This window comes from Bombina bombina, chromosome 8 (assembly GCF_027579735.1).
Source record: "Bombina bombina isolate aBomBom1 chromosome 8, aBomBom1.pri, whole genome shotgun sequence".
Classification (NCBI taxonomy): domain Eukaryota; kingdom Metazoa; phylum Chordata; class Amphibia; order Anura; family Bombinatoridae; genus Bombina; species Bombina bombina.
The window spans coordinates 229,556,176-229,575,827 of record NC_069506.1 but is presented as its reverse complement, the minus strand read 5'-3'; the positions used below and the strand labels follow the sequence as shown (position 1 = coordinate 229,575,827).

Below are 19,652 nucleotides of genomic sequence, written 5' to 3'. Positions count from 1 at the left end.
CATTTTACTGCTTCTGAGTGTGACTTTATTTATACAACCCTTTTATATGGGTTAAACACATAGGTAAAAACTCATTTTAATTTAACAATAAAAAAGTACCTTTAAATATTATAGGCTGGTACTTCAACTTCATTTGTTTATTTACACCAGTATCACTTTGTTTACATCAGTAACTAGCCATCCATGTAGCCATCCATCCAACCCTGCCATGGGATCTAATTTGTTATCTTATGCAAGGGTCTTGTCATACAGTGGTCAAAAAACTAAACCATTTAAGGATGTGTCTCATGGCTGTTGGTTATTAAGAAATAACAATCACAATTTAATAAAATAGTCTGTACTCACCATTTGTAATCTCCCTAGTTATCACATCCATACACCAGTTGTTAACTTGGTCACAGAAGAATGGCTGCAGATTTGGGTAAATACAGGTTTTGTTTGGATCTTTACAGATGTAGCACTGCAACCGGTTGGAAAATACAGAAACAGCTGACAGAAAAGAAAAAGACAATAACGCCAAGATCAGTCATCAATGAATCCGCTCCTGATTATAACATGTTCCCCACCTTTACATCTTAAAGGGATATAAAACCCAATCCCCCCCCCCATAAAACAGATAGAACATGCAAGTTTAAGCAACTTTCTTATTTACTACTATTATCAATTTACCTCTGTTCTCTTGGTATCTTTATTTGAAAAAGCAGGAATGTAAAGCTTAGGAGCCGACCCATTTTTGGTTCAGTACCCTGGGTAGCGCTTGCTGATTCAACAAAGGATACCAATAGAACAAAGAAAATTTGATAATATGGGGCCGATTTATCAAATGTCGGGCGGGCATGATTTGCTGTCTGCATTTATCATTGCACAAGCAAGACATGCTTGTGCAATGCCGCCCCCTGCACATTCGCGGCCAATTGGCTGCTAGCAGGGGGTGTCAAGATGATGATTGCAGTCTGCCACCTAAAAGGTGTTGAACGAATTAAGGAGCAGCCGCTCCTTAACTCCTGTTTCCATGGCTGCTTCTTAACTCCTGTTTCTGTCGAGCCAGAAGGCTTGCGCGGAATAAGCAGCATCTGCTGCTTGGTAAATATACCATTATAAGTAAAGTGAAACGTTGTTTGAAATCGCATGCTCGGAGTCATCCAAGTTTAATTTTGACTTTACAGTCCTCTTACATTTCATACAGTGTGGGCAATTTGCAAAATAAATCCCAGTTTACTTTTGTTCTCAGGTGTCTTTCCCTTGGTACTATCCTATGTTACTTAACTCCTACCCATGACAGAATACCTATGTAGGCTCAGGAGTGTGATCTTGTCTCGAACACTATATGGCAGCAGCGCTCTTGTTAAAAGGAGCTTCATTTTATAAGTATACCAAGAGATTTTTTTATTTTTTTTATATTGCACTCTATCAGAATCAAATCACTTTCATTTTGACTTCCATGTCAATTAATTTAATTTATTTATTTGCTGTATAGCAGAATAAAAGTGCTTCTAGGATATATTTACATGTATTTGCTGTATAGCAGAATAAATGTGTTACTAGGATATATTTACATGTATTTGCTGTATAGCAGAATAAAAGTGTTACTAGGATATATTTACATGTATTTGCTGTATAGCAGAATAAAAGTGTTACTAGGTTATATTTACATGTATTTGCTGTATAGCAGAATAAAAGTGTTACTAGGATATATTTACATGTATTTGCTGTATAGCAGAATAAAAGTGTTACTAGGATATATTTACATGTATTTGCTGTATAGCAGAATAAAAGTGTTACTAGGATATATTTACATGTATTTGCTGTATAGCAGAATAAAAGTGTTACTAGGATATATTTACATGTATTTGCTGTATAGCAGAATAAAAGTGTTACTAGGATATATTTACATGTATTTGCTGTATAGCAGAATAAAAGTGTTACTAGGTTATATTTACATGTATTTGCTGTATAGCAGAATAAAAGTGTTACTAGGATATATTTACATGTATTTGCTGTATAGCAGAATAAAAGTGTTACTAGGATATATTTACATGTATTTGCTGTATAGCAGAATAAAAGTGTTACTAGGATATATTTACATGTATTTACTGTATAGCAGAATAAAAGTGTTACTAGGATATATTTACATGTATTTGCTGTATAGCAGAATAAAAGTGCTTCTAGGATATATTTACATGTATTTGCTGTATAGCAGAATAAAAGTGTTACTAGGATATATTTACATGTATTTACTGTATAGCAGAATAAAAGTGTTACTAGGATATATTTACATGTATTTGCTGTATAGCAGAATAAAAGTGTTACTAGGATATATTTACATGTATTTGTTGTATAGCAGAATAAAAGTGTTACTAGGTTATATTTACATGTATTTGCTGTATAGCAGAATAAAAGTGTTACTAGGATATATTTACATGTATTTGCTGTATAGCAGAATAAAAGTGTTTCTAGGATATATTTACATGTATTTGCTGTATAGCAGAATAAAAGTGTTACTAGGTTATATTTACATGTATTTGCTGTATAGCAGAATAAAAGTGTTACTAGGATATATTTACATGTATTTGCTGTATAGCAGAATAAAAGTGTTACTAGGATATATATTACATGTATTTGCTGTATAGCAGAATACAAGTGTTACTAGGATATATTTCCATACACTGTTATGTCAGGCAGTGAATTCAAACCTCTGACTGGAGGGTAACCTTGGCAATCTGCCAGATTACTTACTGGAGTAGCGGTTAATGTTGCAGTAATCGGTCTCACAGCATGTGGCAGACATATAGATAGACTGACTCCCTATGTCAATGACAGACGTTTGGTTGCAGAGCACCGGTAAGGAACATCCTTTCATCACTGTGTTTACACCATCTATATCCAATGAGGAGACAGGAACATTGTAAAATCAGATCGTCATATTTGGAACAAATGTGTCAGTTTCAGTTAGTGCTGATATGTTTAACTCAATTACATGTTCACAAAAGGACATTGAATACCTTTTGCTTTTGTGTAAAATTGTGATTATTCAACGCTCCCTAGAGAAGCCAAAAAGCAAATTTTGTAACCTGCAAATGCTGTAAAGCAAACACCTGGTGGAAGAAATTTGCAGCATTTTGAAAACCTAGGTTACAGAGTTTGCTTTTTGGCTTCACCAGGGAGTGTGGGACAATAGCCAGACAGATATCTCAGCATGCTAAGGCACTGTGGCTGAGCTCTGTAGCAACCCAAGGGTTGCAGGTTTGATCCCCGGCGAGGTCCACTCAGCCTTTCATCCTTCCGAGGTCGATAAAAAGAGCAGCGCTTTGAGACCCTTACGGGTGATTAGCCGTGCTTTACTAGTATCCAATACATACAAAGTACAATTTTTACAGAGTGGATAATGTCACATTATTTATAAGATGCCAAAGTATGATGTTAAATGAACAGATTATACATAACATTAGAAAGTAAACATTATCTTTCTATTCTAATAATAAGCTTTGGCTTTCTGATAAAATACAAATTTTTTTTAATCTCCCTATTATAGGGACAGTAAATCAAAATTAAACTTTCATGAATCAGATAGAGCAATGTTTCTCAACTCCAGTCCTCAAGTTCCCCTAAAAGACCAGATTTTCATGACATTAAAGTGCTGAGTACAACTACAGTAGTATGCTGCATGTTTACTACTTATCATGGTATTGTCTTTTTCTTTTTATTTGCCTATTAAACTATTTATATATATTTTTTTATTAGACAACCTAAGGCTTTGATCTAGGTCCATTTTCGTTTATTTCATGCCACTGTTTTGCTGTTAAATGCTATCATTCATTTTTTTTAATTTGTTTTTGCAATCTTTGGGTTTGTCACTGAAATTATGTACAGACAACTTGTGCTGTAATAAAACAAAAGGTTGTAAAAGATTCACTGGGATTCTGTTTGTTCAGGAATAGAAGACATATATGGCTTTACCATTGTTTTTGGTAATTATAAGGTTGCTAATTGCGGCTGTGCACCACACTTCTAATATTCCCGGTGGGGAAAAGATAATCAGGAAGCTTGTAAGGTTAATTTTAGCTGTAGTGTAGATATTACCCTCCTATCTGACACTTCCCACCCCTGATCCCTACATTATGACTCCCAAACAGCTCTTTTCCCCCATCACATGCCCTCACACCAACCCCTCCACTGGTCACCACCATCAGTAGTGGAAGTCTGGCAGACAGTGTGCCAATATGCAGTTTTAGGGCTTTTTTTTTCACTGTAAGGATCCCTCCTCAACCCTTCCACCTCCCTGTTCCTTGCCAAGCATCTCTCTAACCCTCCTCTCACTAGAAACTGTCATCTTAGGTACTGTCAGCTGTCTGCCAGTACCAAGTTGATAAATTATATAATTTATTTTAATTGTTTATTATTATCCAAGGTTTTCTGTAGTATAGTGTACCTCCTCCATGCAATCTTAGATGAGGACCCTCTCCATCTGTAAAATCCCTTTTCTTTAGCATTGGGAACACATCCCTACCCCTCCCTCACCAAACATTTTTTCTCTAAGGTAGGGAGCCCTCACCTCCCTAGCTCCTTCTATGATGCATTGCTCTCTGGCCTCCCTCCTTCCCTCCCAGAAAACACACGGCATCACCACAACACAGAGTGTCACTGTTTGTATGGGCGATCTGCCTTCATATGGTAAGGCAAGAACAGTTTGATTCTTTCTTACCATATGAAGGCAGATTCCTTCTGCATTTGGCTGCAGACTGCAGCCAGAGTGAGAAGGTTGGACATAGGTACTACGTCAACAGGGTACGCTGGGCAAAGCACTCTGTGAGGTTGTACTTACGCCCAAATGGCTTAATGGGTTAATATGTTTTCAATTACTTGTTTTACCAGCTGCAGAGTATAAAATGTATGAGAAATTGCATATTTAGGTTTACTTTTGCATATAAAATACCTGGCTTTGTTTTTTGACATCACAACCCATCAAAAGGGGTTTAGCTTGCAGAGAAATTAGATCTCTTTATTTTATCACTTAGTGTACACACAAATGCTTCCTTATCTTATCTCTGGTTGTATACCAAATCCTGGTACTTAGAGATTAATTAGCTATTTGTAAACAATTTAATACACTGCAGCAGGTAAAATGGATCATTGGGAATAAATTAAAGGGGAAATTTTTTTTACTATACTAAAATGTTTGACCCCTATCTTGCCACTCCCGGACCCCACCGCCACCTAAATAAATGTATTAACCCCTATCCCGCCACTCCCGGACCCCGTCGCCACCTAAATAAATGTATTAACCCCTATTCCGCCACTCCTGGACCCCGCCAGAACTGTAATAAAGTTTTTAACCCCTATCTCGCCGCTCCCGGACCCCGCCACCACCGAAATAAATGTATTAACCCCTATTCTGCCGCATCTGGACCCCGCAGCCACCTAAATAAACGTATTAACCCCTAAACCTCTGGCATCCCACATCACTACCATTAACTAAAACTATTAACCCCTAAACCGTCAGCCCTCACATCGCCATAAACTAAATTAAGCTATTAACCCCTAAACCTAACAACCCGCTAACTTTACATTAAAATTACAACATCCCTATCTTAAAATAAATTAAAACTTACCTTTAGAATTAAAATAAACTATATTAAACTATTAATTAACCTACCTTAACTATTATACTACAATTACATTAAACTACCAATTAAATTAACTATATTACATATTAAAAAACCCTAGCCCTGCTCAAATTATTTAAATATACTATTTAACCCTTATTAAAAATTACTAAATTACAACAACAACAAAAAACCCCGCTAAGTTACAAAAACAAACAAACACTAAGTTGCAAAAACAAACAAACCACAGTATCAAAAATAGAAACAAATTACACCTAATCTAATAGCCCTATAAAAATAAAAAAGCTCCCCCAAAATAAAAAAACCCTAGGCTACAATAAACTACCAATGGCCCTTTTATCTGTAAAAAAAAATACAAACTTTAATAAAGTTGAGGCGGGGTCCGGGGGTGGCGGGATAGGGGTTAATAACTTTATGTAGGTGGTGGCGAAGTTGGGGGGGCAGATTAGGGGTGTTTAGACTTGGGGCTGTTAGGTATAAACGTAACTGGTTTTCTACCATAGAAATCAATGGGATATTGGGCAGCATCGAACATAAGCTTTCGCTGCTTTCAGACTCCCATTGATTCCTATGGCATCCGTGGCCTCCAGGGTGGCCGATTGAAAACAGGTACGCTGGGCCGGAATAGCCGCGAGCGTACCTGTTAGAAATTTAATAACTTGGAAAAGTTGTCAAATAGAGCCGAATGTGTATTCAGAACATCTGTAATGACGTAAGCATCGATCTGTGTCGGAATGAGACCGGCGGATTGTATGTTACGTCACAGATTTCAAATTTTGCTGTTCTGTAGGCTTTGATAAATAGGTCGAATCAAGCTTGCCACAATTACGCTGTGGAATTCCGGCGTATTTGTGGTTGACAGCTTGATAAATATCCTCCATTGTTTCTTCATGTGGCTAAAGCAGTTCACTTTCAATAATCAGTGACATTGCAGGGTTTTAATACAATTTAAAATATAAAAAGTCCTCAGGAATGATATAGAGAAATATAGCCATTGCAAAAATGTACAGCTCACTCTGTATTGTGCACGCTAAACTGAAGTGCAGTATATGGCTTGTCAAGAAGACACAATCACTGATCTGTGAATGTGCACCACTTCTGACACAAGGGTACCAGAATACTTAAAATCCAAGATGGCGGTGCCCAGTGTGAAGATGCAAAGCTTCACCAACCAGCAATTTTGAAGGGTTAAAATAAGAGAATAGCTTAGATGAGAACTGCAAGCACAGCAGGAAAAACAGTAGCATTTTGAGTATTAACCATTTTACTATACTTGTATTCATCATTTTAATGTCCCTTTAACTAGGGCACAGATTAAATAATCAGCTAATGGGTGGGATCAGGTTAGTAACCATGGTTACTGATAAGATGATTATTTTACCTGTGCTCTGAGTAACATGTCATGAAAATCTGGCCTGTTAGGGGTACTTGAGGACTGGAGTTGAGAAACTGATCTATCTGAATCATGAAAATATAATTTTAATTTACTGTCCCTTTAATAGGGGGACTGAAAAAAAATGTCCTCTGCATTTCCAGCCCTGTGTATGTGTGCGTATGTGTGCGTATGTGTGTGTATGTTTGTGTGTGTGTTTGTGTGAGCGTAAGTGTGCGTATGTGTGCGTATGTGTGTGTATGTTTGTGTGTGTGTTTGTGTGAGCGTAAGTGTGCGTATGTGTGCGTATGTGTGTTTATGTGTGTGTATGTTTGTGTGTGTATAGGTGTGTGCGTATGTGTGTTTATATGTGCGTATGTGTGTGTGTTTGTGTGTGTATAGGTGTGTGCGTATGTGTGTGTTTGTGTGTATGTGTGCGTATGTGTGTGTATGTTTGTGTGTGTGTTTGTGTGTGTATATGTGTGTGCGTATATGTGTGTGTATCTGTTTGAGCGTGTGTGTGTGTAAGTATATATGTATGTGTGCATGCATATGTGTGTGTATGTTTGTGTGTGTGTATAGGTGTGTGCTTATGTGTGTGTATGTGTGCGTATGTGTGTGTATGTTTGTGTGTGTGTTTGTGTGTGTATAGGTGTGTGCGTATATGTGTGTGTATCTGTTTGAGCGTGTGTGTGTGTGTACGTATATATGTATGTGTGCATGCATATGTGTGTGTATGTTTGTGTGTGTGTATAGGTTTGTGTGTATATATATATATATATATATATATATATGTATAGTCACAGAAAGATCCCGTGAGCAGAGCTCACCGTTAGCCCTTACACCTGACTGTTGTTTCTGCTGGCTCTGATATGTGTATGCAATTGGCATTCGCTTTTAACTCAAATAAAATTTTGCTACGATTTTACCTTACCCTGCATGGAGTTTGCCTGGAGTTTGTTAACGGATTTACCCTTTCAGAGGAATATCTGTGAGTACGGCAATAGTGCGCTTATCTTTATTATCTGTGATTCCTATATATATGTATATATATATATGTGTGTGTGTGTGTGTGTGTACATAGGGTTGTGTGTGTGCGTATAAATGTGTAGATGCTGGGCTTTAATGCTAAATGACACTTTTGCTAGGTATTAAGAGTCCCTGACTTTTTGTAAATAGAGACTTACAATTTGTGGTCATTTAGATCAGTTCTCTCTAGTTGTGCTTTATAAAATATAAAAATACAGTATTTTCTTATAAACCTAAAGCCTCACATTTAGACTAAGGGGCCAACTCTTAAAAATGTACCAGTCGAAACGTAGTTTTCCACGCTGACTCTCACAGGGACAGCCCTTGTGGAATTCTCTCTACAAGTGGTGAGATGTCTCCCATAGAAATGATTGCTCGCTGGATGAAGTACAAAGGGAGAACCCGGCGTATGTTTAAAGCGACATATAACCTAAACATTTTCTTTCATGATTTAGATAGAACATACAATTTTAAAGAACTTTCCATTTTACGTATATTATTACATTTTCTTCATATTCTTGTTATCCTTTGTTAAAAAGCTGGAAGGTAAGTTTAGAAGTGCGCACGTGTCTACAGTACTATATGGCAGCAGTTTTTCAACAATGTTATACATTAGCAAGAGCACTAGATGGCAGCACTATTTCCTGTCATGTAGTGCTCCAGACGTGCGCACGCTACTTATCTAGATATACCAGTACTTGTGACCATTCTTAAAGAATCTCACCAGCCCAGAGACCTTTACATAACAAGGTCCTAAATCACCAGAAAGCAGCATCAAAGTGAATTTAGTTTATATCATTACAAAGAAAAAAAATTTAGTTTTCAAATCAGTAAGAATCAATTTAAAAACTCTGCTGTAAGAGTTTGTGTATTTCTTTAAACAAGCACTGTGCAGTATGTAGCCGGGTCAAACAATTTGCCTGCATTTTGCAGTATACTTAAGTTACAGAAATTACGCTGCAGCATTTCTAGAGAGAATGGAACAAACACACCTTTCTTTTTTTTTTTTTAAACTTTTATTTATAACCAATATGGGGTGCAAAGTTACAAGATGCCCCTCTAGCCCACCTCGCAGGGCGAGCCAAGAAGGTAGGTAAGACAGTACAAGCAGCTGTGATTTCATACAATAACATACATATAACTTCGAGAATTTTCAGCAGTTAACCACTGCTCTAATAGATATGGATCTGCACCACTACATTGGGGTTTTTAGCATTATTAACAAACAAACAGATATGGAACGGGGGGGGGGGCAGAGGGGGAGGGGGGAACTGGGGAGAGGGACAGGTAGAATGGAAAGGGGTGGGGGGAATAAACAGAAACATGACATAAAACGGGGGAGGTAAGGGGAGGCGAAGGAGGGGAAGCCGGGGAAGAGGGGGGGTAGAGTGGTGAGGGCTGGGGGAGACACAACAAGTGTATACATACCTATACATACCATTTCTGCCCATTCCCCAGAATAATCTATGAGTTAGTGCGGCATGAATACAATACAATATGCAGTTAGTAATATCGTTGGATCACTTATATTAATAAAGAGTTGTCAAATTTCAATAAGAGAGGCTTTGATCAACCTTTCTGAGATACTTATAGACATTGCTGGGACTGAACTAGACATGACAGTAAACTACATTAGACTAAACACACCATCGTCCCCAGAGATTTGAGAGTGAGAGTGAGTGTCTTGACCCTGTGGCGAGATAGGATCATAGCTGTGCAATTCGTAATCGGGTATAAGTGGTATGGTCAAGAGAATATATAAGGTATAAGGTATAAGGTTGGACTCTATATGCTGTCAGAGGCATGTTACTTAATAGGGTCTGTCTAATAGGGCACTAGAGAGTAGGGAAGACGTCTCAGTAACTGCTAAGTTATGTAGCTCAAGAGTTCAAACATGGCTCCCCTGATAAGAGAATGTGTGCAGTCACCCAGTCGCTGACAAAAAGCATGTATGATGTATGCGAGTGTCCAGATCTTACAGGCTGACGTGGCATGTACAGACAAGCATAGAGGCAACAGTTTGCAGGGACATTCTAAGAGTTGGCAGATGTAGTTTAAAGGCTCTTCCTTACAGAATCATAATGGTCATAATGCTACTTGCTAAATATATTCATTAAAGGTTTAACCCAGAAGAGTAATAGTATATAAAACATGATATCTATTGGTATAAGTAGAGCTGACTCTGAACCCACTACGCTGAGCTAACTGACAGTGAGAACTCTTTATCTGTATGATTTTGAGTGTGTGGCTATACTTGCATGAGAATGTTTATGTTTATGGCAAGCCTGAGGATAGTAAGCTTAGTTGGATCTTTAAGGGGGCAATTTCGATGAACATTATAGAAAACAGAGCAAAAAACAAGCATGATATGTAGCTGCTTTAAGTTTGGTGTGAATATTTAAAAAGAATTTGATTCATATGGAGCCTGCCAAGGGTTAACAAGTAAGTGGATACTGAATGTGTATTTCTGGGAGTTTTTTAATCAGCTTTGTGAGGTTAGGCAGAATAAATAATGCAGGTATTATTGGAAAAGTGATTTGTAGAGTATGCAAAATTTGTGAGTTTACACGTATTTAAACTAGGCCTTTGCAGGTACATAACTGTGGTAAATAAACCAGACAAGTAAACAAGTCATAAAAGCCAACAGGGCTAGAACCGACAGTGATCAGTCTCTATTCGAAAGCCTTTCAGAGTTCTCAAAACACCAGCTGTGACATTAGATACTGATAATTTTCAGCCAGTTTCGTGAGGTTGGGCAAAATAGATAGTGTAGGTTTAAGAGTGTGTGCAGTCACCCAGTCGCTGACAAAAAGCATGTATGATGTATGCGAGTGTCCAGATCTTACAGGCTGACGTGGCATGTACAGACAAGCATTGAGGCAACAGTTTGCAGGGACATTCTAAGAGTTGGCAGATGTAGTTTAAAGGCTTTTCCTCACAAAGTCATAATGATCATAATGCTACCTGCTAAATATATTCATTAAAGGTTTAACCCAGTAGAGTAATAGTATATAAAACATGATATCTATTGGTATAAGTAGAGCTGACTTTGAACCCACTACGCTGAGCTAACTGACAGTGAGAACTCTTTATCTGTATGATTTTGAGTGTGTGGCTATACTTGCATGAGAATGTTTATGTTTATGGCAAGCCTGAGGATAGTAAGCTTAAATGGATCCTTAAGGGGGCAATCTCAATGAACATTATAGAAAACAAAACAAAAACAAGCATGATATGTAGCTGCTCTAATTTTGGTGTGAATATATAAAAAGAATTTGATTCATATGGAGATATGTTGGCATAGGATGATTGTACTGTCTAAGGTTATTGTACATGGCAGTATTCAATGTCCAGATTGGGTTAACCCCCTCTGCGCCCACATCAGTGCCTGTATGCGCGCAAGAGGAGACAAACACATGTCCAGGATTAGCATGTCTATATAAACACAGCTTTGCAGCGGGTACTGGGAAACAACAGTTCAGAACACTTTTGAGCAAGACAAAACAAATAGCCAGCCGTGCCATAGTCAGGTGTTACTGCAAGTTCAAATTCACATAGAAATTGGGAGTATAGCAGATAGTGGCTCAGGGACGTGCACTACACTTCAGCCAATTCCAGTAGGCGAGCATAACTGCCGAAATACACCATTCTCCCCACACAACGCGGCACAAGAAACTCCCCTTCCACACTGCCCCCTGATGATACCCGTCTGTCGCCAGGCTTCTGTTGATGGAGGTGCTTTATGCGTCTCATAAACACACGACAGGAAGGTCAGCTCGGGCTCTAGCCGCATACCAGCCCACAACTGCACAATATGTTCCCAATCTAGGCTGTTCTGTTTCAGCTCTCTTGTCTCGCAGTCGGGGGGGGGGGGGGGGGGGCATCTACATAAAGATCACATGTGGGTATCAGGTTAGTGTTCTCTGCTACGGGCACCAGGCAGTTTTCCAAAGTGTGAGTTGCTGATACTTTATCGAAGGCAGGGGCTGCAGCCCGCTTTGTAGGTAAGGTTAGTAGCATATCTGTGCGCATTGGCCCAGCCAGTGAGGGAGCTGGAAGGGAGCTTTCAAACTCAGTCGGGTTAGCCTTTGGGGGTGAGGTGTTGCCAGATTCGTCTATACATAGACAACGATCCTCCCTAGTTCCATAGATTGTCTCACCATCTTGGGCTTTCGGGAGCAACCGCATGGCTCTTACTTTAGCTTTCAAGAGACCAAATTGCTCGGAGTTCCGAGCCGTTCCAAGTATACCATCACGTCCTGTACTCTGCAGCATTGCACATAAATTGGTGCAGCTGTTTAGCAGGTTCTCAAGTTTTGGTGAGAAAATTACAGACAGTGCCATAAACAATTCCTTGTCTGCATCCCCTGCCTCGTGGGCAGTTAACTTTGAGCTGGGTCGCTCCATCTTCATATTTATTCAAAATGACTGTCCGGGGTAGAAGAGCTGGTGAACAAACACACCTTTCAGATGTATTTTTTTTTAACCCGAAAGCAAACCATAGATGAGATTACATATGCGGCATCGCCCGCAAAAGCCGGCGTCGCTGTTTTTAGTCAGATATTGCTATCACATATACGGTGCCACATATAAATGCGGCACGTATATTTCACCCATCAGCCGCTATTTCTACTCCCATAAACTAACATAGTACCAGCGTTGCAAGTCGGTATTACATATTCAGCGCAAGGACTTACGCGCTGCTAATGGAGACATTTTACTCCATTTTCACCTCGCCATACATATGCAGCAAGCTTTGCGCTGAATTTATAAATACCGTAACTCCCTGGAAGGCTTAACAAACACCTAACGCATGCGCAATATCTATCTGTCAACCACCATCCCCCCACCGCAATAACTAAATAAAAAGTATTAACCCCTAATCCCCCAACACCCACATCGCAAAGTACATAATAAAGTTATTAACCACTAAACCGCCATTCACCCACAAGGCAAATAAGCTTATTAAAGTATTAACCCCTAAATCGCCAACCCTCCACAACACAAAGTATCTAATTACACGATTAAACCCTAAACCCCCCAACCCCCACAACGCAATATACCTAATTAACCCCTAAACCACCATCCCCTCACAACACAAAGAATTAATCTAATAACTAAACCCCTAACCTAACACCCCCTAAATTAACCCCAATTATATATAATAAAAAAGACTACCTTACTTATAAATTAATTAAAAATTACAAAAATAAAAAATCCTAACTTACAATTAAAACACAAAATCCTAACTTTACATAAAAAACTAACGGCTAGATTTAGAGTTTTGTCGGTAACGACCCGAAAAGCTAACGCTGGCTTTTTTCTGGCCGCACCATAAAAATAACTCTGGTATTGAGAGTCCACATAAAGGCTGCGTTAGGCTCCAAAAAAGGAGCGTAGAGCATATTTAACGCAGCTTCAACTCTCGATACCAGAGTTGCTTACGGACGCGGCCAGCCTCAAAAACGTGCTCGTGCACGATTCCCCCATAGGAAACAATGGGGCTGTTTGAGCTGAAAAAAAAACCTAACACCTGCAAAAAAGCCGCGTTCAGCTCCTAACGCAGCCCCATTGTTTGCTATGCGGAAACACTTCCTACGTCTGCACCTAACACTCTAACATGTACCCCGAGTCTAAACACCCCTAACCTTACACTTATTAACCCCTAATCTGCCGCCCCCCGCTATCGCTGACCCCTGCATATTATTATTAACCCCTAATCTGCCGCTCCGTAAACCGCCGCTACTTACATTATCCCTATGTACCCCTAATCTGCTGCCCTAACATCGCCGACCCCTATATTATATTTATTAACCCCTAATCTGCCCCCCACAACGTCGCCTCCACCTGCCTACACTTATTAACCCCTAATCTTCCGACCGGACCTGAGCGCTACTATAAAAAGTTATTAACCCCTAATCCGCCTCACTAACCCTATAATAAATAGTATTAACCCCTAATCTGCCCTCCCTAACATCGCCGACACCTTACTTCAATTATTAACCCCTAATCTGCCGACTGGAGCTCACCGCTATTCTAATAAATGTATTAACCCCTAAAGCTAAGTCTAACCCTAACACTAACACCCCCCTAAGTTAAATATAATTTACATCTAACGAAATTAATTATCTCTTATTAAATAAATTATTCCTATTTAAAGCTAAATACTTACCTGTAAAATAAATCCTAATATAGCTACACTATAAATTATAATTATATTATAGCTATTTTAGGATTAATATTTATTTTACAGGTAACTTTGTAATTATTTTAACCAGGTACAATAGCTATTAAATAGTTAATAACTATTTAATAGTTACCTAGTTAAAATAATAACAAAATTACCTGTAAAATAAATCCTAACCTAAGTTACAATTAAACCTAACACTACACTATCATTAAATTAATTAAATAAAATATCTACAATTACCTACAATTAAATCTAACACTACACTATCAATACATTAATTAAATACAATATCTACAAATAACTAAAATGAAATAAACTAACTAAAGTACAAAAAATAAAAAAGAACTAAGTTACAAAAAATAAAAAAATATTTACAAACATAAGGAAAATCTTACAACAATTTTAAACTAATTACACCTACTCTAAGCCCCCTAATAAAATAACAAAGCCCCCCAAAATAAAAAATGCCCTACCCTATTCTAAATTACTAAAGTTCAAAGCTCTTTTACCTTACCAGCCCTGAACAGGGCCCTTTGCGGGGCATGCCCCAAGAAGTTCAGCTCTTTTGCCTGTAAAAAAAAACATACAATACCCCCCCCCAACATTACAACCCACCACCCACATACCCCTAATCTAACCCAAACTCCCCTTAAATAAACCTAACACTAAGCCCCTGAAGATCATCCTACCTTGACTTCACCATACCAGGTTCACCGATCCGTCCTGGCTCCAAAATCTTCATCCAACCCAAGCGGGGGCTGGCGATCCATCTTCCGGCGGCTGAAGAGGTCCAGAAGAGGCTCCAAAGTCTTCATCCTATCCGGGAAGAAGAGTAGATCCGGACCGGCAACCATCATCTTCCAAGCGGCATCTTCTATCTTCATCCGATGAGGACCGGCTCCATCCTGAAGACCTCCACCGCGGACCCATCTTCATCCGGCGACGTCCAACTGAAGAATGACGGTTCCTTTAAGGGACGTCATCCAAGATGGCGTCCCTCGAATTCCGATTGGCTGATAGGATTCTATCAGCCAATCGGAATTAAGGTAGGATCGGATTGATCTTGATTCTGATTGGCTGATTCCATCAGCCAATCAGAATATTCCTACCTTAATTCCGATTGACTGATAGAATCCTAGTTATTTGTAGGTATTGTATTTAATTTATTTATTGATAGTGTAGTGTTAGGTTTAATTGTAGGTAATTGTAGGTATTTTATTTAATTAATTTATTGATAGTGTAGTGTTAGGTTTAATTGTAACTTAGGTTAGGATTTATTTTACAGGTAAATTTGTAATTATTTTAACTATTTTAGCTATTAAATAGTTCTTAACTATTTAATAGCTATTGTACCTGGTTAAAATAAATACAAAGTTACCTGTAAAATAAATATTAATCCTAAAATAGCTATAATATAATTATAATTTATGTTGTAGCTATATTAGGATTTATTTTACAGGTAAGTATGTAGCTTTAAATAGGAATAATTTATTTAATAAGAGTTTATTAATTTCGTTAGATTTAAATTATATTTAATTTAGGGGGGTGTTAGTGTTAGGGTTAGACTTAGCTTTAGGGGTTAATACATTTATTAGAATAGCGGCGAGATTCGGTCGGCAGATTAGGGGTTAATAATTGAAGTTAGGTTTCTGCGATGTTAGGGAGGGCAGGTTAGGGGTTAATAAATATAATATAGGGGTCGGCGGTGTTAGGGGCAGCAGATTAGGGGTACATAGCTATATTGTAGCTGGCGGCTCTTTGCGGTCGGCAGATTAGGGGTTAATTATTGTAGGTAGGTGGCGGCGACGTTGTGGGGGGCAGTTTAGGGGTTAATAAATATAATATAGGGGTCGGCGATGTTAGGGCAGCAGATTAGGGGTACATAGGGATAATGTAGCTGGCGGCGGCGTGCGCACGGCAGATTAGGGGTTAATAAGTGTAGGTAGCTGGCGGCGACATTGTGGGGGGCAGATTAGGGGTTAATAAATATAATATAGGGGTCGCCGGTGTTAGGGGCAGCAGATTAGGGGTACATAAGGATAACGTAGGTGGCGGTCGGCAGATTAGGGGTTAAAAAAATTTAATCGAGTTGCGGCGATGTGGAGGGACCTCGGTTTAGGGGTACATAGGTAGTTTATGGGTGTTAGTGTACTTTAGAGTACAGTAGTTAAGAGCTTTATGAACCGGCGTTAGCCCAGAAAGCTCTTAACTACTGACTTTTTTCTGCGGCTGGAGTTTTGTCGTTAGATTTCTAATGCTCACTTCAGACACGACTCTAAATACCGGAGTTAGAAAAATCCCATTGAAAAGATAGGATACGCAATTGACGTAAGGGGATCTGCGGTATGGAAAAGTCGCGGCTGAAAAGTGAGCGTTAGACCCTTTTTTGAGTGACTCCAAATACCGGAGGTAGCCTAAAACCAGCGTTAGGAGCCTCTAACGCTGGTTTTCACGGCTACCGCCAAACTCTAAATCTAGGCCTAAGATTAAAGGGACACTGAACCCAAATTTTTTATTTTGTAATTCAGAAAGAGCATGCAATTTTAAGCAACTTTCTAATTTACTCCTATTATCAATTTTTCTTTGTTCTCTTGCTATCATTATTTGAAAAAGAAGACATCTAAGCTTTTTTTTGGTTTCAGTACTCTGGACAGCAGTTTTTTATTGGTGGATGAATTTATCCACCAATCAGCAAGGACAACCCAGGTTGTTCACCAAAAATGGGCCGGCATCTAAACTTACATTCTTGCATTTCAAATAAAGATACTAAGAGAATGAAGACAATTTGATAATAGGAGTAAATTAGAAAGTTGCTTAAAATTTCATGCTCAATCTGAATCACGAAAGAAAATATTTGGGTACGGTGTCCCTTTAAATTAAAATAAAAAAAATCTATTACAAAAAATAAAAAAATCTAAAATTACAGAGAAAAATAAACGAAATTATCCAAAATAAAAAACATGTAAACCTAATCTAATACCCCTATAAAAATAAAAAAGCCACCCCAAATTAAAAACACCCCCTAATCTAACACTAAACTACCAATAGCCCTTAAAAGGGCTTTTTGTAGGGCATTGCCCTAAAGCGACCAGCTCTTTTACCTAAATAAAGTACAAGTTACCCCCTAAAAAATAAAGTTCCCCTACCCACCCAACCCCCCCAAAAAAATAAATCTAACTCTAAAAAAACCTAAACTACCCATTACCCCTAAAGGGCATTTATATGGGCATTGCCCTTAAAAGGGCAATCAGCTCTTTTGGTTCCAATTAAAATAAGAAATCCCTAATCTAAAAAAACACCCTCCCAAAGAAAAACAAAAAACCTAAGTCTAACACCGAAATAGGACTCATCATTCCTGAAATCCGGCGTTGAAGGTTTTCTTCCAGGCGGCTCCATCTTCATCCACGGGGACATCGTCTTTCTTCATCTGGAGTGAAGGTGGCGCGGAGCGGTGTTAGACTTAGGGTTTTTTTTTTTTATAGATTAGGGGTTTTTATTTTAATGGGCAGTAAAAGAGCTGATTGTCATTTTAAGGGCAATGCCCATACAAATATCCCTTTAGGGGCAATGGGTAGCTTAGGTTTTTTTAGAGTTAGGTTTTTTATTTTGGGGGATTGGGTGGTTTACTTTTAGGGGGTTATTTGTACTTTATTTATGTAAAAGAGCTGTTCGCTTTAGGGCAATGGCCTACAAAAGTCCCTTTTAAGGGCTCTTGGTAGTTTATTCTTAGATTAGGGAGTGTTTTTATTTTTGGGTGTTTTTTTTTTTCAAATTTCCTTTATTATTGAAAAAGAAACTGTTACATAACAATTAACGGAAAAACCACACCACCAAAAACATGACATAGAATTATAAATACAAATTGGACATTGCAATTCTAATACATTTCGTAGCTGTCACTGAAATAGTATGATATTTGATTACTGTGCTGCCAAATAGTTCTCACACAAGAATCTCATATTACCATAGAAATCCAGTTGTTGGGATTGAGCATAATGGTACCTCTCCAAAATCATTAATTGTGTGATATGATCTTTCCATTCGGTTATTTTGGTGGTAATCGGTTTCTTCCATAGTCGTGGTATCAACTGTTTAGCCCCATTTATCATTATGCATAATAGTTTTAATCTCAGATTACTTTTCAGTTTAGGAGGATAATTTTAAAAGCAATAACAACAGATCTATCCCAATCTTAAAGGATATCAATTTTTCTACTTCTCTGCTAATTTCCACCCAATACTGTCTAATGTACGGACAGTCCCACCAGATGTGGGTCATTGACCCAACTTCACCACAACCCCTACAGCATGTATTGTCTATATTAGGGTATATCTTTGAGAGCCTAAGCGAGGTTAGGTACCATCTATATAGTAGTTTCAGATTCATTTCAGTAATGACAAAGAGGGGGACTTTCCCATATTAACAAAGACTCTGGCCCATTCTTTTGGTGAAATTTTTCTTTGTAGCTCAGATTCCCATACTTTGCAATAAGTGGGAAGGGATCTAGAGTGATATTCAATTAACAATTGATATAGTAGTGATAGACCTCCTCTGGTCGGGAATTGAGAATGACAGATATTTTCAAACACAGTAAGGGGTCTATGTAATTTTGGTTTCTGGGGGTTGCTAGTTATAAAATGTGACAATTGTTGTCGAATATACCAATCATTTGTAAACAGTGGGGTCAGTTTTGAAATTTCCTCCTCAGGTTTTAATTTACCTTCATATATGAGTGTGATTATAGGGATGAGTGAATTAATTGTAGACAAGTCCACCCTAGCAGGCTGACGTCTTAAGGGGATCTCAGAATTATATAGTCGGTGTTAATGGGGAAGGATTTGAGGAAATACCTGTATTCTTGTTAGAAATATAGTCCCAAATTTTTTGTGTTTCTCTTAGAATTCGGGGGAATGTGTCTTATTCATATTCCTATGTATCTTATTGGTCCAACATATCCCACCCAAGCTAGTTGCTGTTCTAGGTAAACCCATTCCTTATGTTCCCCGTGTTTACACCAATCTATAACTCGGTTAAGAATGGCCGCTTGTCTGTAGTAGGCTATATTGGGTACGCTCAGTCCCCCATTTTTCTGTTTCGGTATATAATTTTTTTGGCTATCCGAGGTCTTTTATTTTGCCAAATGTATGTGTTGACAACCTTTTGTATGGTGTTCAAGAAAGAGTGTGGGATTGGGATTGCTATTGTTTGAAACTTGTAAAGGATTTTTGGGAGGCTGGTCATTTTTAATGCCTCCATCCTACCCACCCAGGACAAGCTTTTGCTTTCCCAGCTTCGCAGTTCTTGCTGAATTTCCTCCAGGAGGTGTTGATAATTTTGTTGGAATAGAAGCTGTTGATCATATGTTACTTGGACCCCTAGATATTTTATAGACGAGTTTTGTATGTGGTAGTGGTACTTATGTGCAATCTCTTGCAAT

The 19,652-nt window shown here is 38.4% G+C and overlaps 1 protein-coding gene across 2 annotated transcripts in view; it reads right to left on the bottom strand.

Annotated features, from left to right (window-relative positions):
* LOC128639061 (urokinase plasminogen activator surface receptor-like) overlaps nucleotides 1-19,652 on the bottom strand; it is a 133,332-nt gene that overhangs the window by 17,788 nt on the left and 95,892 nt on the right. For both annotated transcript variants that reach the window (XM_053691204.1, XM_053691205.1), the window contains exons 3-4: nucleotides 2,737-2,877; nucleotides 346-489 (exon numbers count right to left, since the gene is read on the bottom strand). In XM_053691204.1, the coding sequence (XP_053547179.1) occupies nucleotides 346-489; nucleotides 2,737-2,877 (285 nt within the window). The remainder of the gene's footprint in view (nucleotides 1-345; nucleotides 490-2,736; nucleotides 2,878-19,652) is intronic.